This window comes from Nycticebus coucang, chromosome 19 (genome assembly GCF_027406575.1).
Source record: "Nycticebus coucang isolate mNycCou1 chromosome 19, mNycCou1.pri, whole genome shotgun sequence".
NCBI classification, from domain to species: Eukaryota; Metazoa; Chordata; class Mammalia; order Primates; family Lorisidae; genus Nycticebus; species Nycticebus coucang.
This window is the reverse complement of record NC_069798.1, coordinates 25,268,724-25,292,809: the sequence shown is the minus strand read 5'-3', so window position 1 is coordinate 25,292,809 and position 24,086 is coordinate 25,268,724. Positions and strand designations below refer to the sequence as shown.

The following is a 24,086-nucleotide window of genomic DNA, read 5'->3' as shown; positions in this document are numbered from 1 at the left end:
TTAGACATTTGTGGCAATGAAATATTTTAAATTAAGTGATATACATTTTTTTAGGCACAACAGTATTGCACTCAGTAGTTTACAGTTTAGTGTACACATAACTTTTATATGAAATTAGCAACCAAACATTCATGTGACTCATTTCCTGAAGATACTCACGTTATTGCAGTTGTCTGGAACCCAGCCTGTAGTATCTTAGAGGTATGCTGTATTCTTAGTATGGTCGTTATTTCACTCAAATTTATCCCTTCATTTCTTCACTTACTCTGTCATTCCTTCAATGAATATATATCAATACCTACTATGTCTAGGGCCTTTTGTTAGGTGCTAGATATAACATGGCTATAAAATAGATAGGTTCCCTGCCCTAAGGACATTTGTGTGAAAGGAGAGAGACATCAAAACTAATGTTGGTTTGGTCGGTGCCTGTGGCTCAAGGGAATAGGGTGCTGGCCCCATGTACCAGAGGTGGGGCCCAAAACTGCAAAAAAAAAAAAGAAAGAAAGAAACAACAAAAAAAGAATGTTGGGTTTTTTTTTTTTTTTTTTTTTTTTTTTTGCAGTTTTTGGCCGGGGTGATTTGAACCCACCACCTCCGGCATATGGGGCTGGTGCCCTACTCCTTTGAGCCACAGGTGCTGCCCCTAATGTTGGTTTTTTAAGAAAAGTATTATGAATGCTGAACTTGGGGATATTCCATTTCTACATTTGGTATGTTGATTTATTATTAGAACAGGCCTTATAAGCCCTGATTTTGTAGTTTTGAGTTTAAATTTATTTTTAAAAATTTCTTCGTGATATCTAAAGTATTTATACAGTTTATTGGTATCTTAACTTGCAGTATAATTTATTATCTTATGTCATTTCTTTAGAGAAGCACCTATTATCGCTTCATTGATCTACACAGTTTTCTTGCAACAGCCTTTAAATATATCCTTAAAATATTAGATATATTCAAATATGTATAGGACAATTCCATCTCTCCTCTACAAACACCTGCACATATTTGCTATCATTTTCAGAGTTGTTTATATTATTGACCATTTTTAAAATTTAAAAATAATTCTTGAGTTCCAAATAAAATATTCTTAATATTTGTGGATCTGTTTTTAAATTGGAAAAATCAGATACTTTTATAATTGTTCATCTTTCCAATGAGGAGCATAATTTATATACTGGTTTGTTTGAACATTTTTTTGTATTCTAGTAATATTTTAAACTATTACCAAATTGTTTTTTTAAAGAACCGACATATAAATATTAAGTGTGTCCCTACATAGTTTGTAGTTTGGGGACTATAACAATGTCTTTTTGATATATATTATTATTTCTTTGGTGATGATAGTGCCATTTATTCTTTAAAAAAATCATGATGGGGGCGACGCCTGTGGCTCAGAGGAGTAGGGCGCTGGCTCCATATGCTGGAGGTGGCGGGTTCAAACCTGGCCCTGGCCAAAAACTGCAAAAAAAAAAAAAAATTATGATAGATTATTTCTAAAATATTGTGTAAACTCTAATCATTTTGATTTTGTGATGGAGATTTTCTACAAATATATCAATGGTTATAGTATGTGTAGGTAATTTTATTTGTCTCTTTTCATGTATTACATTTTTTTTAATAGGTGTAACTCTAGTAATAAATTGGGCTATCATGCAAGGTCTCTCTTGGCATACTGTACTTGCCATGTATAATGTAATCTTGGAAATTAGAGTTACCCGTTATTAAAGTTCCATTGAAAGCATTGATCAGAGGAATCACAAAAAAACTTGAATTCTTATCACCTCAGAACTTTACCTAAAATGACTTCCCATTCTCTTGTTCGCTGTCCAACATTCTTCCAGAGGAACACCACTCCAAGTTTCTCTCTCTCTTCTATTTGCCCTCTCAGTCCTTTCTTATGTAGATTTTCTTGTATTTCTCTTGATGCTCATTTCTCCCCTAACCAGCACTGGTGCAGTATGGGGCAGAATAATTGACTCGGGAAGCAAATGTTCTTATTTTATTTTGTTTTGCCTTTTATAGGTCGAACGAGTGTCCACTTAAAGGCTCTCAGAGAAATGGCATCACCAAGGACATCTGGAGGTATCCTAATGTCCTATACGATTTTCATGTTTTTTTTTTCCCCGTTACATGTTTATCTTATTTTCAAAATACTCAGTGAAAACAATTTCAGGCATTTTTGTACTTATAATGTTCTATCAATAAGTATAATCTTAACTTTCTTTTTAAAAATACTTATCTTTTGGTAATGTATGCTATATATCCTGTTTCCTTTGTTCCTTTTATTATTTTGGATAGAGCATACTTATAGATGAGTGAACAAACCTACCTAAAGGTTTTAAATAAACAATTACGAGGAAACATCTGCGTCTCCTCCACTTAGGATGCCCAGTGCCTCAGAAGGCCTTCCTCAGTCCTCCTAATCAATACTTTATGTCATCAAATATCCGGACCTTTGCGATACTAATTTCCTTTTTAATTTTAACTGTAGTGTTACATAGAGATATACTTTAGTTTTGCATATGTATTAATTGAAATTATATTACATTAATATTTGTGTTTTACTGCTTCTGTTCAACATTATTTATTATCTTCATGTTTGTTATGGTGTTCTTTTGGTCAATGTTATTTGTAAGTTTCATCCATTTTGTGGCACCATCATACAATGATATTAATAGGAAAACTGGATCTCCATGTGGCAAGATAAGCTGGGAGATTTTCGAATGTTTGATGTATCAGTTTTCTTTTAACTTTACCAAGTATTATAATGTAGTTCTATAGTGTATGAAATTCTGTTGATTATGCCTTATTTGCACTTAACTTTTCCAGTTTTTTAAATCTTTTTAAAGAATTGTGTCTTGGGTATATTCTGACTCCCCCATATCAGTGTCTGGCGTGCCCAAGGATTTGATTATGGAAACCCTTTTTCTTTTAATACTTTGAACATCCCCAAACTGTTACATTGCAGACTCCCCAAGTCACTAGTTGGGGAAATGAATGTGAGGATTGGAATCATCAAGACTTTGGTGTGTTTTGTGTTTCCGTCTAACTTGAAGTTTAGATTAAAAATAAAGTTTAAAGGTAATAATGAGGATAATAATCCCCCCTAAATTATGGGGAATGTGCACATCATTATCACAAAATCTGAAGAGACCAGACAAGGGGACTGAAGTTGTGGTTATAATGAAGAAAGTTCAGCATCTTGGAAAGTAAGGCGTTTGCCTCCGATACTATCTCAGGCTTAGTATCCTTTTTGCTGGCGTTTAGGAGCGAGCCCAGATGCACAGACTGACGGGCTTGCCAGACAGACACTCACTTAACACTGTATAATTTTCTTCTTATGTTTCCTCCTAATGTCTTTGCATAAACATTTATCCTTTCATTTTTTACCAATATTTCAATTAACGTTATTTATCTACTATTAACATATTTCTACATTTTGAACACATTGAAAAGGTTTTCTTAGCAGTGTTTTTATTTTTGGACCCACACTTTTTGTTATATGAAACTGCTGCTTGGCACGTTTGTTATTTGAAAATGTTCATTAAAGTTCTAAACATCTCCGGTTTAATTTTATGTGACTCAAGTTCTAATTGTACAGTAAATTGATTAGGCAATCAAGTTGTTAGGTAATCTAGTTAACTTTTTGAGTTATTTTTGCTTAAGATATCTTCACTCTATATACACAGTTCTGTTACCTTGAAAATGATGCAGTTGGTATTGTTTTGATGTTCACAGCATGTACACCAATTTTTCTTTATTGTGTCCTTCATATTCTGAACATTGTTTAGTTACTCTGAACCGTATATGCCACAGATAAATGATGGTGAATTAAATAGTCTCCCTATATTTTTCCTCTAAATTTCTCTTTATGTTAAAAGGCTCAGTGCCTGTAGCTTAGTGGCTAGGGCGCAAGCCACATACACCGGGGTTGGCGGGTTTGGCCGGTTTGAACCCGGCCTGGGCTTGCCAAACAACAGTGACAACTATGACAAAAATTAGCCAGGCATGTGGCGGGTGCCTGTAGTCCCAGGTACTTGGGAGGCTGTGGCAAGAGAATCGCTTAAGCCCGAGAGTTTGAGGTTGCTGTGAGCAGTGATATCTGCTATAAAGCGCGCCCATCCTATAAAGGGCGACATAGTGAGACTCTGTCATAAAACAACAAAAAAATTGTTTTCTAGTATAATGTGCTATTATACACACCAGTATTTTTTCATTATTAATGATACTTCAATTGTAAAATAAGTCTCAACATTGCTGAGATTATCTTTTAGATTTTTTCAAAGTTTGACACATTAAGTTTTCTTTTTCTGAAAAAAAATATTTGCAGTTTATTTACAATTTTTTTATTTCATTTTATATTTGGTTATTTTTTAAACTTAGGTAATTTAATGTAATATTTATTTGATTAGCACTATTTTTTATCATTTTCATATCTTTTCAACATTTTCCTGTCATTGCCTACTTTTGCTATAATTTTACTTTGCCTTGATTGTTCTTTAGCATGTTTTGGAATATAAAGTAGTTATTAACACAAGATACTCTGCAAATACTTTAATATGCATGTATGTATGTATAATCTATCATAATATTTAATTCCTTTAAAGAAAACAATATATTTTTATTTTATAAAATATATATATAGAAATGCTGAAGTTAAATTAATAACTTAATGCATTTTGATAAGTAAACACTTACCTGTGACCACTATTTCATCTAACTAAAAAAATTTCCATTACCCCAGAAAGTTTCTAACCTATCATAGGTAACCATTATTTTTATTTCTATCACCATAGCTAGTTTTTTTTTGTGTGTGTGTGTACCCCCTAGTCATGTAATTATACCCTATCCACTATATTTTACCTGGCTTTCTTTGCTTGACGTATTTTTGAGACTCAGCACTATTTCAAGTATTAGCAGCTCCTTCTTTTTACTGGTCAGGAATATATTATTTCATGACTACAGAGTGTTGTTTACAACCTAATTTTCTAGTGATGGGCATTTGGGTTGTTTCTAGCTCTCACTACTATGAGTAAAGATAGCATAAATCTTCTGAGGTGGTATTTTTTAGGATTTACACTTTCATTTCTCTTGAGTAAAAACTTAAGAGTGCAGTTCCTGCCTCGTAGAGTAGATGTATGTAACCTTATAAGACTCTGTCAAACAAATAACAATGGACTCTTACGCTTGAGAAGTTTGAAACACTTCAGAGACTATAAAATAAAGTAAAAAATTACCCCTCTACCTGTACATTTCCTCCTAAAAATAATCCATTCTAACAGTTTCTTAATCTAGAAATTTTAATACGTAAATATCTGTCTTTTAACTTCTACGTACATATATCTCCTTTGTAAAAATTAACAGATATTTAATATCCATAAATATCTGTCTTTTAACCTCTACATACATATATCTCCTCTGTAAAAAGTGATTAAAAAGCTCACATACAAATGTCTGGCTTGCTAGTTTTCACTTAGTGTATCTTGGACTGAATTCTATATCAGCACGTAATGATTCATCCCTTTGATTTTCATAGCTTCCTGCTACTTTGAATGCCTTTTTGTTAGAGTTTAGTCCTTTCAAGAGCACAGAGAAAACATCTAAAGATATTCTACTATGAGATTTGATTAATAATTTTATTTTGCTATGTAGTTACTTTTTTAAGGAGAATGTTCAGTTTTATATGTTGTAATGCTTACTTAAAAAATTTATATTAGCTGCTCAGACTTTTTTTTTTCTTTTTAAAAGAAAATGCTGCCTCACATGGGTTGTTTCTCTTCAGTGCCCCAAAGGAAACCATTGAAGTGGTTCAGGAAAGTGAAATGACAAATACTGAAGGTAAGGGCTGAATGTGAGTTAGACAGTAAATGACGTAAGTGCTATTTATGTTCATTTATTACTCTGTGATGTCAGTAATCTATTTTTATTAGAAAATAAATTGTACATATTAAGAGTTAACATTGTAATGATATCACTAATACACAGGGAGTGCCGGAAAGTGTCTATGCATTATAAGAAAGGAAAAAAAACTGTATTAAATTTGTAAGACTCAAGTTATGTTTGACTTCTGCAATTACAAGAGGTGCTCAACATGACTTGTGTTCATCTTTTGACAGCACATATTGAGCATTACAATTTTATTACAGTTTTTCCTTTTTAAAAATGTGCTGCATACATTATTTGGCACCCTCTATATTATACAACTTCAGAAATGTATGGATTTTAAAGTGTATATATAGGTCTGTGTATATACATTAATTTTTTTTAATTTACATATATATACATATGTATAATCACTCAACCCAGGACTAGTAGGTGCTAGATAATAGCTTTTCAGTTCATTGGGGATAGGTTTCTTAGAAGAAAAAAAAAAGAACTAATGTTTTGGAGTGTGAAATTCAGAATTAAAAATTACACAGTGACAATCTATGAACATTATCTCTGAAGGTGTTTCTAACATTGTGAAAAGAGGTGGAAAAGATGAGAAAATGTACATTTATACATTTATCTATGGGGGTTCATGGTTATTTCTTCTGAGGTCATTCTGGTAGAGAATTCTTTATATTTATAAAAAAATATTTTAATCGGGCAGCGCCTGTGGCTCAGTTGGTAAGGTGCCGGCCCCATATACCGAGGGTGGCGGGTTCAAACCCAGCCCCGGCTGAACTGCAACCAAAAAATAGCTGGGCGTTGTGGCGGGCGCCTATAGTCCCAGCTACTCAGGAGGCTGAGGCAAGAGAATCGCTTAAGCCCAGGAGTTGGAGGTTGCTGTGAGCTGTGTGATGCCATGGCACTCTACTGTGGGCCATAAAGTGAGACTCTGTCTCTACAGAAAAAAATAATATTTTAATCTTGATTTTGGGAAATTTCTACTCTGGGGATTTTCAGTTTTGCAGGTTCAAATTGTAATAAATTATCATTATGATTTTTTCATCTGTTTCTGTCCAATAGAAATTTTATGGAAAATGTTAAGATTTTGGCTTTGAGTTTATCAACTATAGATAGTTACAGGCCATTGTGATGAGTATATTTTTCAAGTGTGAAATGAATTATGAAGTATTTCATTCAAGAACCTGAAATATCCATGTGGTCTTAGGCTATGTAGATATTTAAGAAATAATCCTAATAAGAAGTGTGTGATCTTGTAAGCCAAGTAAAATATAAATACATACAATAATTTATATAATACAATGGAAAAGAACAGTTATAGAGCAGTTATAGAGCATGACAGCAGAAATGACACAAGAAAGTAGATGCCAAATGAATACCGTGGCCATGAAGTACCTTCAATACCTTGGTAAGGCAATTTACATGGCCTCCAAGCATTAAGAAATATGTTAATGGATGAGGAGAGATTTGAATTGAATCTTAGAGAATGTATTTGTATATGGAAAGAAAAATGATAATTGAATTTAAGCAAACCTAACAGAATGTGTTAACAGAAAATAACAAACTATAGAAATGATAGATTACTTTGTCTAAACATAAGTAAGATTCTGAAACATGATGGTTAAGAGGAAGCTAGAAATGTTTGAAGTGCAGTGAAGAAGCATTTTGAATTTCTGGTTCAAGAGTGTGAATTTTATTTCCTTGTCTAAATGGTCCTATGTATGTTTCAGTAGGAATGTTACATGACCAAGTCCTTTACTTGCAAAGTCTGAGCATGTATGCAAAATTTTTTGGCTACAGGAAGAAATATAAAAACTGATCTTTTCATTATTGTGTTCAGGCTTACGTTAAAAAGGACTTGATCTATAAAGAATCAATGGATATAAAGGGATTAAAGAAATATAGCAAGGGGATTGTGAGATTAGGGAAATACTACAAAGGAATTGTTAAGATTTGGTGACTGACTTGTACCTATAAAAAGACATGAGGAATTGAAAGAAAAAGTGGCAGATTCAAAGGCAGTTTAATGTTTGATAATAGGAAACAGAGACATAAGAGAGAAAAGGAAGTTAAGTGACAATGAGATGAGATTTACAGATACTGAAAATGAAGTTGGGCCCTTCAGGACTACCTCTGGCTTCCTGACCTTGATAAAATCCAAATGTTTATTTAAATCAAATGGATCGGGAGCAGAAGGAAGTTTGGTCTTGAAATGCCATTATTCCCTTATCATTCCTTTATTTGTCACATCCTTTCTGGGGATCAACTCTGCTCAGTCCCCACTTCCACACCCTGTAATAGATCAGATTGTTTGCATCTTGGAGTCCCCACTGTATGTCTCTCATCTTTTCCAGCTGTACGTCTGATCACTCTGTAGCCTTCCTGCTTTGGCCTTTTAGTTTAACGACGTGAACATCTTTGTATTGCTATTTGTCATGTCTTAGCTTCTCAGTGGGCACAGTCTGCTCTTAGGGGCCATCCTTCTCCCCTGTGGCATGGGACTCTGCATGGACAGTCCTCCTTTCCCTGCTAGGGCGGGTCTCCAAGAAGCACAGATTTGGGAAATTCGTACAGTTGGCGAGGGGCTCAAGGTAAAGTTACGTCAAACGGTTTAGTTGGGACTTAAGCACTTAAAGGAGGTGATCCAAGGACAGAGTTTAGAGGAAAATATTATTTTTTACCAAATAGTTATGTTTAAAGAGTCATGAGGAGGAAAAGGTGAAGAAGCAGTTAGAGAAAGCTATGAAAGAAGGAAAACATTTCAAGGAAAAGTTGTAGTATAAGGAGATAAGAGAAGGAGAATTTACTAGAGTATGGTTAGTGGTCTTTTTATAAAACAAACTTATCAAGGTAAAATTTAAATGTAATAAAATTCACTCTTTTTAAGTATATAGGTCAATGACTTTTGACAAATATACGCTACACATCCATTTCATCATTACCTCAAACAGGAGACAGAAATTCCACCTTTCCAGAAAGTTCATTCAAAGCCCCTTTGTGGTTAATATCACATCACCAAACCCCAGTATGATTTTATTTTTGCCAATGAATTATTCAAAATTCAAACAACTGGAATTCTTCCATTTGTGCTCTTTTGCGCTCACTTTCATTTCAATGACTCAGGAAAACATCTGTGAAATTCTGCCGTGTGGTTGTACCTATCAGTAGTTTATTTTTATTACTCAGGAGTATTCACCTTTATGACTATTGCTCAATTTGCTTGGTTAGACTTTCATGGGAATTTGGAATTTCCCAATCTTGGACAATTATGAATAAAGCTACTGTGAACATTCACATAGATGTCCCAGGGATATTTTTATTTATTTTGAGTAAACGCATAAAGTGGAATGTGAAGTCAAACAGTAAGTTTATGTTTAACTTTTCTAATAAGAAACTGCCAAACCATCTTCCCACATGTTTGCCCCGTTTTGCATTTCCACCAGCCTCTTCAATTTTAGGCATTATAAAAAATATGAAATGTTGGTGAACTGTTAATTAAATTTACATTTTCCTGATAACTAGTAGCTGATGACTAATAAGGTTGAGCATCATTTCACATACTTATTAGTCTTTTGTGGAGAGTCCAAGTCTTAAAATTTCTAAACAGTAAATTATCAGTTTTCTCCGCACAGTCTGGACACAAATGTTTATGAGGGATGCTTCCACCTGGATTTCTGGGCCCCTCTCTGCATTGCTCTGTCTTCTTCAGGTCCCCGCCTCACCCTCTTGCAGATGCTTCCACTGCTATGAAACTAATATTTATTCCTCACTCAGCTGGACAGCTACACCCTTCTCTCTTCCAGAATCTCGTTATCATTGTTGGGAATTTGTTTCTTGGCAGCGAGCTTGGTGATTGGGGGTCTCAATCTCATAAATTTCTCTTTTCTCAGGAATCAAAGCCTTGCACTGCCTTTTTCCAATGTCTAAAAACAGAGTCTCATAATTTTTTGTACAGATTTCAAGTTGTTTATATCTGGAGAGCTAATTCTGTATAAGTTACTCCTTCATGGAAGGCAGTGGAAATTCTGCTTATTAGGATGAAAGAACGACATTTCCAGGAAGTAAAGGGAATAGGAGCCCGATTGCAGCAGGGAAGAAAATAAAGAGGAATTTACCTATCATTCATTTATTCAACAGTTATTTTAAGGTACTAAATATAGTTGCTCTCTGTAAAGAAAGTAAAACTTCACGAAGTTAGATAGGGAAACAGATAAATGTGATAGCAGCAGAATGAAATGTGATCAGATTTAAGAAAAAGAAATTGAAAGTGCTGTAGGTATACCTAAAAGATTCAAGAATTCCTCACAGGGAAAGAGCCACTGAGGTGGATCTTAATGTTTTCATAGAAATTGTAATCTGAGGTGGGGATCAGGACATGAGAATATTGTGACTGCATGTATAAACCATTCATTTTAAAAAAAATACTGCTAGTCAAAGCAAATTCAATAGAGAATAATAGCTGGTCACTTCCAATAACAGATTGAAAGACCTGTGATTAATCAAGGGAAGTGACGGATTTTGAAGAGACTGAGGGGATGACAGTAAGGGAACACTGGGCGGGGACATTGCTCTGAGAGCGCGTGCGTGCCGGTCTGCCTAGTCAGTGCTGTGTCTCCAGCGGCGTATGGTCCACTGAAAATACGGTAATTCTAGTGTCAGTAAAAGGTATTATTTTCCTCCATGTGTAACAAAAACTATAGGTGAGCTTTTTTTTCATAAAATATTAAAGATACTTTCTGTTCATCACAACAGAACCTTTGCATGGAGGAGAAATGATTTGTAACCTCAAGAGAACTAACTTATTCTACATTTTGGAAGGAAAACAAAGATGTTAAAGAAAATAATGTGAAAAGCTAAGTTTTTCCTAAAAGTGCTGAGTTGAGGTAAAGGGATGTTAGAATAATTGGGGATAAATATATGAAGGAAGCACATATTTAAAGGCAGACAGAATCTTTGAGGTTGGGTGATTAAACCTTGCAAGGATAAAAATTGAGCAGGGACGAGTTGACAGTTTATAAACATGGAATTTCTGTTTTATTTGCCCACACAATCAGCCAGTCCATATTTTTCCACAAATGGAAGTTTCATGTTTGCAGAGTCTCAGCAAACTTCAGCTCTGCCTTAGATCCAGGAGGATCTTGTCTTTCATGCAGTAATTCTGAGCAAGGAAGGTGGAGCTTGTGGCATGTTTAGAAAGGGTGAGAGTCCTGTCTGAGCTTAATTCTTTAAATACTCACCTTGGCTATTTGTGCACAGGCTTCATAAGAAGGAGCTCTGTCAATTACGTTTGGCTACAACCATTAATTCACTGTATCTTATAATTTTAGGTGAAATATAGCTTATATAATATTCTACTGACACAATTTATTGAGTGAAAAATCAGAGATCTAGAGACTGAACAATTTCAACTAAAGATGCACAGTTATCAGTCATGTCAAAAAAAATGAATCCATATGAATACCCAAGTCAAAGACCTTGAGATCATATAATGCTGTCTCCTTATGCTGGGTAAAATTTTTAAAAATGAAAAGTTTTCAGTCACACCACACTTGCACTGGGATAAAAACAATTAATAAGAACTCCTGAATTCTGGTTCTATCTTGTGCTACTTATGATATCATGTCCTTAACATATTTTAGTGCAAATTTAATCTCATAGCATTTCATTTCCCCTACTTTACCATATGTAAAACCTTAATCCTAAACCACGGAAGTGTCATGGAAGTTAATTAGTATTCACAAAATAAGGTGAGTGGCACAGTCATGAAAATGTAAAATGACTCATTACTATCCTTGCTTCATGTAATGAAGCAAAGCAATGTTTTGACCATTATAGCAACTGCCTGCTTGTTAAATGTGTATCAAAGTCTAATGTCTAGAAAGAAGGCTCACATGCCCTTATCAGGATTCTTGGACAGGACGTCAGGTCAGAACAAGATTTTCACCTGCTTGTTCTATGGGCTTTCATCTATTACAGAGATGAAAACGCGTTATCAATGTCTGAACTAAAGAGGAAAATGGACATGACACAAAATAGTTACACCAAGTAACTAAGACACTTTAGAATATCCACACTGATACCACAAAGGAGCATTCAGAATTCAAAAGCAAGTGATACATGATACATTGGAGATGTCCCAGGAAATATTTTTAGGACTGTTTCTCTTTATGTTGTCATACTTTTAAAATATGAAAGCATCATAACCAGAGAGATGTAGTTCATGTCCCACTCTCCTACCTGCCAGTTTTGTGAACTTGGACAAGTTATGTAACTTTTTAAGTTTCGTTTTCCTCATCTATAAAATTAAAATAATAACCCCATTTCCTAAGATTGCTGTGAGGACTATATAAAATATGGCATGAAAACCTCAAGAGTGCTTAGCTCTCTATCTGGCACATATTGTCAGTGCTCAAAACTATGTTAGTGTTAGGCATAAAAATGTGAGTGATATGCATGTATATTTAAGGATATATACATCTGCACACATACATCTGTACATATACTCAAGTAGATGGGATAGAATGAAAGATGCCATTTCACAAAGATTGTGTTTTTAGAGGAAGATAATTACAAGGCTCCCCTTAAAAGACATTTAAAAGACTATGGTTTAAATGAAGATGTTGAAAACATCTACCATCTTTATGGGTTGGCATTGTAACATAAACAACAGCATTACTTCTCTGTTCCCCCAAAGTCAACTGAAATGAGGGCACCACACTGCTGTCATTGAGACACTGAGCGGACTTTGTGTCTGCCGTTTACGGTCAGTGATTGCAGCTGTAATCTCGCCCAGCAGAGTCCTTAGAGTCAAAGGACTGCGAGTAAGCACTTTGGGAGAGTTTCATGGACAACTTGGCTGTGCTCCTGCAACCTTCAGTTGGTTTGGGACATGCAGCATTAGAATCACTGAGGCACATCGGGCTGAGTGGATTTTATGATGAGTACAGCTTGAATGCTATAGTGAGAACATCAATCACTCTTCGCATGAGACTCCAATTTTCAGAAATGAAAGGTAGAAAATTAGGTTATTAGGAGGATGAAGGAGACCTGCTTTTATTTTTTTCAGCAAGAGAAACTCATGGGGAATTTAAGGAAGACTTCAAGGCATGAGTAATTACATATTATGTACATTTGAAGATGTGGGATCTGTTTGAAGGGAGTATTTAAAATATATTTCACAATTATTTTTAAAGGGTTTAGGATGTATTTAGAAACAAATGGATTACCTTTCTCTTTTCTTTTTATTGTTTTTAATGTTTAGTTTATGATGCTATGCAACTCCTTATGTTTTTAACTTTGCTTGAGATATTATGGCTTCTTAGATTCATTTTTATATGTTACAGTGTTAAGTCACAAGTGATTATTTTATTTTAGCTTTTAGATTTTTTGAAGATTTGCTCTATATTTTTCTGAAATATTCATGAATCTCCTTATTAAAGAAATTTTCAAGAGTATTAACCCTAAGAATGAAGAATATTTTTTGCATACCTTGAACATCAAAGTATACTACTCTGTATATAACTACTAACTTCCTCTGTCTTTCTTTAGAGGTGAATAACGGTATTTATTTTGGCTACCCATCTCGACGTCATAGCTGTGCTGTTGTAAACATCCCAGCACCATGTGTCAACAAAATTATTTCACACATTGAAGATATGGAGTCTAAAATACAGGAGCACTTGAAAAGGGTAAGAAACTTCTTTAAATGCTGACATTTCTACAAAATCTATAGAGCGTTAGGGTCTGTTATTTTAAAAACCCAAGAAAATATTTTTATTTTTAAAATGATAATTGAAATACTTTTTACAGTTTTTGCCCAGTTGCCTAATTTACTAGTCTAAATAGTAAAAATAAGCCAAGATACTTTACATGTTTTCAATAGCTTCAATATAGAAGGGTAAAATGACACTATTAAATAGAGTCCCTCACTCCCCTATCTGTTTGGTCTTTACCCAGAGATAATCATGCTGAGTACTAATTTTCATAAGCCAACTTGACTAGTAAATTAAATAGTGTTTATGTCCTTTGGGGGGATACTAAACTGATTAGAGGATTAAATGAGTAAGTTGGTGTATAAAGGGACAGTGAGCCCTTTTTAATGAGCTCTCTCTTTCTAAAGAAACATGTAATAGGTCTGTTGAAAGAGAATGTAATGATTCTCTGTCTTTTTAACCTGTTGAAGTTTTCCTTTTTTATCCTGCAGGGAGTTCAATCTTGAAGTCACTGTCACTTTCAATTATTTTCAAAGGATTATTTAGGAATGCCAAAAAAAAAATCACACACACATACAAACCAGTAATTGTCTTTTCATAACCTTTATCGGGATGACGTTTCTGAGTGACTAGTGAGGACTGTGACTGCCCAGACACAGGGTTAAGTCTGCCAGAGACCTGTACTACTTCTTTTCCTTAACCACTGCTAATGCCTCTGGCTCGGAGAACATTCGGATGGTCACTCACAATTCTCAGTCGAGGATGTCATCTCCTTAGAGAGGTATTGGAGTAGAGGTGTTAACGGATTTGTCCTGTGAGTTTTGGATTCCATTGAGAAGATGCACTTGGGCATCCGGAGGGCTGCACTTGGCCTTGAGGCTGCAGGTTCTCCACCACTGAGTGGGCGGTCACATGTTCTGTGACCTTGTATGAGACTAGAGAGATAATGACATTGTGTTAGAACAAGTGCCAGGGTATGATATGTTTTTCAATATATATTTATCATTGTTATTTCTATAATGCTGTTTGTATCATTCTCTATCAATATTACGTGATCTCTGTTGCTTCTGAGTTTCTCCTGATCAGAATACTCCTTCAGAGAGTGATTTGCAGGGATGGGGCTGAGGGTGTCCTGAGTCTCTAAGAATATGTTGAGGAAATGTCAAAAAGAGAATGTATATTTATTGATATGCTATGCTTTACACCCCATAGGTGTTTTAATTAACAATTATCCATGTTGTTAAATGATGAGAATAGATTCATGGGTATTTTAGTAAATAGTTATTTCAGATAAGATTTGTTAAAAACCTAATGTAAGTCAGACACCATGTCATTTCTCTGGGGCCTCACGGAAGTGCTGTCGAGTGGCTATTGCTATACATAATCGAAAGCCAGGAAAATAGTAAGTTAAAACAATTCAGCAGCTTGTTTGAGCTCTCAAGGCAGAACTGGAATTCAAACAGGCTGTCTGTTATCAAAGCTCATGTTCTTTCCCTGCTCCCCATTTGGGGCTTTGGATAGTTGACAAACAGCCAAACCAGAGGAATAATAGGCCAGCTAAAAGATTTTTTTACATAAAATAACTAGCAAAATAAGCCAAGATATTTTACTGTTTATCTTCAGGAAAACTGAAAAGAGAATCTTTCTTATGTAAATATAGTGTAAGCCAACTGAAAAAATGGAAATGCTCTCAGAAGGAAAGCACACAGGCAGCCGTGTTTAGTGCTGTCTTCTGGTACCTAGTTCAGTGCCAAATATCCAGTAGGCACTCAATTAACATCTGTAGAATGACAAAAAAAAAAAAAAATCAAGACCTGAAGCAGAAACTTCCTTGTCTAGATATGTCCGAGGCACCTGTCCATCCAATATTGTGAGAGCTATTCTGTTTTCTTAGCATTTAATAAGTATCTATTTCTTTATTAAGTATGTGTATTCTTTATTACTTTATAGGTAAGAATTCTAGGAGTTAGATAAGTCAAATAATTTACATATCATTACAGAGGCAGTGACCATTACAGGATGTCCCAAAGGTACAAAAGAAAATAAACAAATAGTACATTATGTTTTATATTTTTAATATTTATCAACACAGAAATATTTTATAAAATTTTATTATGAGTATTTTGTAACTAAGGTTATATATAGCTACAATTTCCTATTTATCCTATGTATATATGTAAGTATGATGACTTTCGGGACAGTCTGTAGACTTGAACTTAGTTCCACCTGATTTCAAAGCCCATTCAGCCTCTATTTTATATCCGTAAAGAGTAGAGATCTTAATTTTCCTGGTAGAGTGTTATTTGGCATTTTTATAAGAAATACAAAATAAAAATGTTAGATAAGTTCACTGCTACACAAAAACTGCAATAATGATAATAATGTGCTACAAGTAAATAAATATGATATACATATATAATATATATACATACATTTTATCTGAAAGGAGGCTTATGAAATAAATGCAATGACAATTTTTAAACATCCAAGGTTATTTTGTATATTTTCTGTTTTCCAAATTTAAAAAAATTTTGGTAAATTGGTTAATAGATAATTTTTGCTTATATTTCTTATACTATATTTTACACTTAGGCCACCACAACTATTCATTAGATATTTAGTTAGCTATATATTATTCGAATGAACATTTTAAAAGTGAATTGATAACCAGTTATTTTTATGAAATATAAAAAAATATTTTTCTGACTAATATGCTACCACAATGAAAAAAACAAATTTCTGTTTATCACTTGGAAAAATGAACTTTGGGTAGTTTAGTTAGACAAAATTATACTGATAGAGGAACTTAAATTTCCTCAAAATTAAGGAAAATTAAGCAAACATAACTAGAAAGAAATACTTAAAAGATATGATCTTTTTGATAACAAAAACTAGCAGGATCTATTATTTCCAAATATGTAAACACATAAAGATATTTATGGGAAGATTTTTTATGATATTTTCCTATTGATGATAATTCAGAATTAGTTAAGTCATATATAAATCATAGTTTTACATAAGGCAAGTTACTTATGTAAGAAATGTTTAAAATGAATAGTTATCTCGCAAAAAAACCACTAAATTTTGGTGAACATACGTCCCATATTTTTTAATTGAATTTCACCATGCCTGAGTGAAATGCAGAAAGGGAGACTTCTTCTCAACATTTTTGCCCCTTAACAACATTTTGCTCAATAAAAGTTGTCAACTGATTAGAGGAAGTGAAAGATTTTCTATTTGTGTTGATGTGTGTGTGCGCACATATATGTATATATTCATCACCTACAATCTCAGGTCCTGGTTTATGCCTGTCTGTTATATTACTCAGGAAACAACAGGATATCCCTTTATCTGTTCTCAGGTGTAGTATGTGTGCAGAAGGCAAAGCAAGGCAGTAGAACACATACCTGGGTATTCCCAGCTCGAGCCTTCGCTCCAAATTTCGTTGTAATCTATCTCCATGATGAGTTGCACACACACAAAAAAAATTCTTATTTTGAGTTTTAGGTTATTTGAATTCTTTTGGATTTTAAGGTTAGTGGTCAAAGCAGATGACTAGCTTAATTATCTCTCTAAATTTCACAAATCTCATGCTTTATAACTCTAAGGACTGGCTGGTCCATGAGGGTCCAGAAGCCAGCAAAAGAGAAGAGGGAGTTTGCCCATGTGCAGGTGTATTAAACCTGTCCTGCTGAAGCCTTCAAGTCTGAAAACGTAGCTGAAAGAATTATCTTGACTTTGACTTTGCTCACTCCACACACTTCACCTATTACAGCTGAAATTTTTCTTTGGGACTGTGAAGAGTATATTTATGGTGGAACTGGGGTTGTGTCAAGGACAGAGGGAGCGCGATAACTCTTTCTAGGCCAGCTATTTTTTTCTCTTTTTTTAAATTAGCAACAGTTTCTCTTTTGTCTAAATTGTGTGTGTTTCTCTACAAACATCTTGGTTTTTATATTTTAGCAGCCTTATTGAGATTAATTCATATACCATAAAGTTCATCTGTTAAGTAAACCAATTGTATATTTATGGAGAAATGTAACCATTATCATAATCACACATGACCAAATATTATATGATCCCCCTTATGATTAACGTGTAAAATAGGCAAATAGGCAAGAGATGGAGGATTTGAGGTTTTCTAGGGCTGGTAGCGACTGCTCATGGGTGTGGGGTTTCTTTTGGAGATGTTGCTTCTTTGTTTTTAAGCAGGGCAGTATTGGTCTTTATTAGATAAAATTCTATAAGTAATTATAAGGCTGACATCTACTTTGAGTATGAGTGAAAGGTTAATTTTCTCTGGATCAACTGTTATGATTCCCTTGTGCACAGTGATTTGCAGCACAGTCAGAATTAACATTGCACAGCCCATGCGTCACAGCAATGCACCAGCCAGAACTTGTCTATTCATTTTTAGCAGCTGAATTGCAATTTGAAACTTTGAAGAACTTCTCAGAGTTACTATGAAAGTTTTCTCTGTATTTTGTTCCTGCAAAGAATCTGAAAACAGTGCAAAATAATGAAAATATTTTGGATAACTTCCCAGACAAATAAACAATTTTATTTTTTCCTCCATTGCATTCTCTTAGACTGCCTAGGCTACAGATGTCCTTGTTTAATTTGGAATGAGCTCCACTGAATTGAAAATTTCCTCTTGACATAATCGATACAAATCATTAGGATGCTACCGGGACTTAAACGAATTACATAAAAAGAAAGTACTTGGAAATCATTGTTTTAACTATTAAGAATATGTTGAACAAAAATAATAACATTTTCATCAATAACAATGATAATAAAGCTAATATTTATCTAAAGCTCTCTCTATATATAGGCTGTATTAAACAGTTCATAGGCATGATTTTATTGAATCCTTATCAAAACTTTATGAGGTAGAAACTGCTATTATCCCCAGTTACATATGAGAAAAATAGTTTCAGAGGCTGCTATCTTCAGATCATGTAGTCAGCGGCAGAGCCTGCATTCATACCAGGTGTCATCAAAGCGCTAAGCACACGCTATTCTCACTGTGCTACAACATCTATTTCTGGGAATGTATCAGCTATGAAGACCAAAAATAATAGTGTTAAAATGCTTAAAATTTTGATGGGAAAACTTGTCTCTTGCTTATGCCAGTTCACATATGTTTATAACTCTGAACCTAGCATTGAATCATCTAATTTTCTTGCCTTCCTCAGTTGAGGAACACCACCTTGAGCCCAATCACAAATGCTGGGGACGTCCAAAGCATCTCTGAGGTGGAACTCTCTTCCACTCAACAGAGTCACTAATGATAAGGTTGTGACAACTCTATCTTTGGAATTTCTCACAATTCTTTCCTGCCCTCTGTAATTTCACTGTTATGGGTATAGGCATACTATTTAGTATTAAAGCCCCATATTTACATATTTCAGGATACAAAAGGAGATTTCTCACATAAAGTTATAGTTTTTCTTACTTTTAGGATGAAAAACAAATGGATTTATGAATATATTTTCATAATCAAAAATACAATTTAAATAATTAAAATATTTGGTAACAATTTCCGATAGAAATATATAGTTAAAAAGTTGATTCAATAAAAATGTTAGCTGTATGGATCAAGCAGGAATTTGTGGGTAATATGGTTTAGAGCTATCAGTAAATAAAGTATTTCATTTCCCCCTTAGTGTGACAATTTTTTAAAACTATATCCAATTTTTTGATTTGAGACTCTCTTCACCTTTGCCACTCTTTGCTTTCTGAAAAAGAGAGGAGTAAGAATTGCAGGAGATTTTGGAGTTAGCTGGGTACAGTTGATCACATTAGATATTTAAATCTAAGCTCTTAAATACCACAGATATTTATGACAATAAATGAACTTTAAAGATAACAATTTAAAGTGACTTGAGAGATAGCTAAAACTTGTCCACATATTTCAGATAGGCAGTTATGAACTGAGTCATGCTTTAAAATTTTCTCTGGTATTGTTGATCATTTCAACATAAATAAATAGTTTTTAAACATTAGGTACCTGAAATACTATTTCCCCATACAATTTTTTCTTACTTCTTCCTCACTTCTTTTATTTTTTATTATTAAGTCATACACACATAGTTCATGAATACATTTATGCATATATGGGGTACAGTGTTGATGTTTTTATACAATTTGACTAGGGTAATATTTTGTATATGTATTACCCCAACATGTTTCTCCATAATAAATTGTACACTACTTCAAAAATTTGGGGTAATGTGTATTTAAGGTTATAAAGTGAATCATCTACTACAGTGGTTCTTAACCTTCCTAATTGCTGCGTTGTTACAAATGGAACAAAGAGGTCGCCACCCGCAGGTTGAGAACCTGATCTACTATCATCTACTATTGCACTATAAAAAGGGATCAAACTGAGAATATCAATTAAGTACTCCTCACTTGTTGAGGACTTTAAAATTTAGGGATAATTATGTCATAATTCATTGAAGTGCCTCTTAACCAGTTTCCTACTGACTCTCTTGTGACACTTCAGCTTCAAATGGCTTCTTAGAACTGTCATTTAAATCAGCCTGATGTAGGTCTCTGAATTATGCAGGACTGTGATTTGCCAGTCTCTAAAACCAAGAGATAACATATCCCCGCAAATTCAATAGTTTAGAATCTATTAATTTTCTCACTGAATGCTCATTTTCTTATCTGCAAAATGCCTGTTTATCTTTTGCTCATTTTCTCTCAGATTTACTTGTATTTTCTTATTAACTTGGAACGAGTTGTTAAATTTAGTAAATTATATGTGTTGGAATTCGTACAGAAGCTCTTAATTTTAATGTAGTTAAATTTATCATTCAACTCCTACTTTGAGGGTCTTGTGTCTTGTTTGATAAATCTTTTCATACTACAGAGTCATATAAAATTTTTCCCTTACATCTTTAAAATTTTTTTATTTGAAATTTGTTTATCAATGGCAAACTAATTTCTTTTGTGTGTAAGAATTGAATACATAGCTAATTTTATTTTTTATAGTAAGAAAAGTTTCATTGTCAATCCAATGATTTCCTAGAATCATCTATACTATCCGTCATATATCAATTTTTATATATGATTTTATCTGTTTCTGGCTTCTTCATCCCACTGATCAATTTTACCTCTGAATTTCAATACCTAATTTCACAAATTTATATGTTTCATAATATGTTTTGATATCTGGGATATGTTTTCTCTTTTGGAGTTCTTTGAATATTGCTTGTGTCTTATTTTTCCATGCACATTTCAGAATAAGCATGTCACATTATATGAGAAAAAAAACTATTGGGATTTTAAGAAGGATTGCAATCGTCAGTTTTTTTTATTATGTAGAAGAACTTACTATCTTTCGCAGTAGTTTGGATTCCACTGAATGTATTATATACTATGGCACAAGAAAATTCCAGTAGCATAGCAAACAACAAAACCTGTTTTGAAGAAAGGATTGAATAGGAGGGAATAGGGAGTATAAGCAAATAGATGAGTATAATAATGTCAAATTATTGGTTCTGTAACATGTTTATTTAATATATAGATATGGATAAATAGTATGTATATATAGATAATTAAAATGTATGATGTCTTTTCTCCTGTTTTCTCCCATTTGTATTTAATTTTATAGTAATTGCTGTTTAGATATTTTTAAATTTTTTCTCTTATTTTTTATGTATTTATGAAAACATTCATAGTAACCTCATTTTCTATATTATTGCAATTACCTTTGCTGTCTGAACATTTAACTTATTTATAATTTTTTTCACATAGAAATTTGAATGTAGCCAAATAACTTGTATTATAAATTCTGGGATTATTATATTGTTTGAAAGTTTCTTCTTTATATTATTAAGTTTCTTCCTAAGGTTATTAAAGTATTTTTTATTTCTAATTTTAAAAATATTTTTATTTAGCTCTTTAAACTATCGGAAGTGTGTTTATGGGATGAAGCAGATAGAACACTGTCTTTTCCAAATAATTATTCAAATTGCCGAAATATTCATTTAATTTTATCCTTTTCCATTTGTTTGAAATAGAAATTTTATATTAAACTAAATTCTCATATGTATAGACTTTTTTTCCCTTATGCTGTTGTAACAAAATAATAACTTACTGAATTTATAACTTATTTTAGTATATTTTGAATTTTTTTTTTTTTTTATTGTTGGGGATTCATTGAGGGTACAATAAGCCAGGTTACACTGATTGCAATTGTTAGGTAAAGTCCCTCTTGCAATCATGTCTTGCCCCCATAAAGTGTGACACACACCAAGACCCCGCCCCCCTCCCTCCGACCCTCTTTCTGCTTCCACCCCCATAACCTTAATTGTCATTAATTGTCCTCATATCAAAATTGAGTACATAGGATTCATCCTTCTCCATTCTTGTGATGCTTTACTAAGAATAATGTCTTCCACATCCACCCAAGTTAATACGAAGGATGTAAAGTCTCCATTTTTTTTAATGGCTGAATAGTATTCCATGATATACATATACCACAGCTTCTTAATCCATTCCTGGGTTGGTGGGCATTTAGGCTGTTTCCACATTTTGGCGATTATAAATTGAGCTGCAATAAACAGTCTAGTACAAGTGTCCTTATGATAAAAGGATTTTTTTCCTTCTGGGTAGATGCCCAGTAATGGGATTGCAGGATCAAATGGGAGGTCTAGCTTGAGTGCTTTGAGATTTCTCCATACTTCCTTCCAGAAAGGTTGTACTAGTTTGCAGTCCCACCAGCAGTGTAAAAGTGTTCCCTTCTCTCCACATCCACGCCAGCATCTGCAGTTTTGAGATTCTGTGATGTGGGCCATTCTCACCGGGGTTAGATGATATCTCAGGGTTGTTTTGATTTGCATTTCTCTAATATATAGAGATGATGAATATTTTTTCACGTGTTTGTTAGCCATTTGTCTGTTATCTTTAGAGAAAGTTCTATTCATGTCTCTTGCCCATTGATATATGGGATTGTTGGCTTTTTTCAAGTGGATTAATTTGAGTTCTCTATAGATCCTAGTTATCAAGCTTTTGTCTGATTGAAAATATGCAAATATCCTTTCCCATTGTGTAGGTTGTTTCTTTGCTTTGGTTATTGTCTCCTTAGCTGTACAGAAGCTTTTCAGTTTAATGAAGTCCCATTTGTTTATTTTTGTTGTTGTCACAATTGCCATGGCAGTCATCTTCATGAAGTCTTTCCCCAGGCCAATATCTTCCAGTGTTTTTCCTATGCTTTCTTGGAGGATTTTTATTGTTTTATGCCTTAAATTTAAGTCCTTTATCCATCTTGAATCAATTTTTGTGAGTGGGGAAAGGTGTGGGTCCAGTTTCAGTCTTTTACATGTAGACATCCAGTTCTCCCAACACCATTTATTGAATAGGGAGTCTTTCCCCCAAGGTATGTTCTTGTTTGGTTTATCGAAGATTAGGTGGTTGTAAGATGTTAGTTTCATTTCTTGGTTTTCAATTAGATTCCAAGTGTCTATGTCTCTGTTTTTGTGCCAGTACCATGCTGTCTTGAGCACTATGGCTTTGTAGTACAGACTAAAATCTGGTATGCTGATGCCCCCAGCTTTATTTTTGTTACAAAGAACTGCCTTAGCTATACCGGGTTTTTTTCTGGTTCCATACAAAACGCAGAATCATTTTTTCCAAATCTTGAAAGTACGATGTTGGTATTTTGATAGGAATGGCATTGAATAGGTAGATTGCTTTGGGAAGTATAGACATTTTAACAATGTTGATTCTTCCCGTCCATGAGCATGGTATGTTCTTCCATTTGTTAATATCCTCTGCTATTTCCTTTCTGAGGATTTCATAGTTTTCTTTATAGAGGTCCTTCACCTCCTTCGTTAGGTATATTCCTAGGTATTTCATTTTCTTTGAAACTATGGTGAAGGGAGTTGTGTCCTTAATTAGCTTCTCATCTTGACTGTTATTGGTGTATACAAAGGCTTCTGACTTGTGGACATTGATTTTATATCCTGAAACATTACTGTATTTTATGATGACTTCTAGGAGTCTTGTGGTTGAGTCTTTGGGGTTCTCTAAGTATAAGATTATGTCGTCAGCAAAGAGGGAGAGTTTGACCTCCTCTGCTCCCATTTGGATTCCCTTTATTTCCTTGTCTTGACTAATTATATTGGCTAGAACTTCTAGCACTACGTTGAGTAGTAAAGGTGACAGAGGACAACCTTGTCTGGTTCCAGTTCTAAGAGGAAAAGCTTTCACTTTTACTCCATTCAGTAAAATATTGGCTGTGGGTTTGTCATAGATAGCTTCAATCAATTTTAGAAATGTGCCACCTATGCCTATACTCTTCAGTGTTCTAATTAGAAAAGGATGCTGGATTTTATCAAATGCTTTTTCTGCATTTATTGAGAGGATCATGTGATCTTTATTTTTGCCTCTGTTAATATGGTGGATAATGTTTATGGACTTGCGTATGTTAAACCAGCCTTGCATCCCTGGGATGAAGCCTACTTGATCATG

At 33.9% G+C, this 24,086-nt stretch overlaps 1 protein-coding gene across 1 annotated transcript in view; it reads left to right on the top strand.

Annotated features, from left to right (window-relative positions):
• The first annotated feature begins 5,028 nt into the window (after nucleotides 1–5,028).
• CCDC178 (coiled-coil domain containing 178) overlaps nucleotides 5,029–24,086 on the top strand; it is a 427,305-nt gene continuing 408,247 nt past the window's right edge. The window contains exons 1-3 of the mRNA XM_053571342.1: nucleotides 5,029–5,032; nucleotides 5,749–5,838; nucleotides 13,438–13,577. Coding sequence (XP_053427317.1) covers nucleotides 5,029–5,032; nucleotides 5,749–5,838; nucleotides 13,438–13,577 — 234 coding nt within the window. The remainder of the gene's footprint in view (nucleotides 5,033–5,748; nucleotides 5,839–13,437; nucleotides 13,578–24,086) is intronic.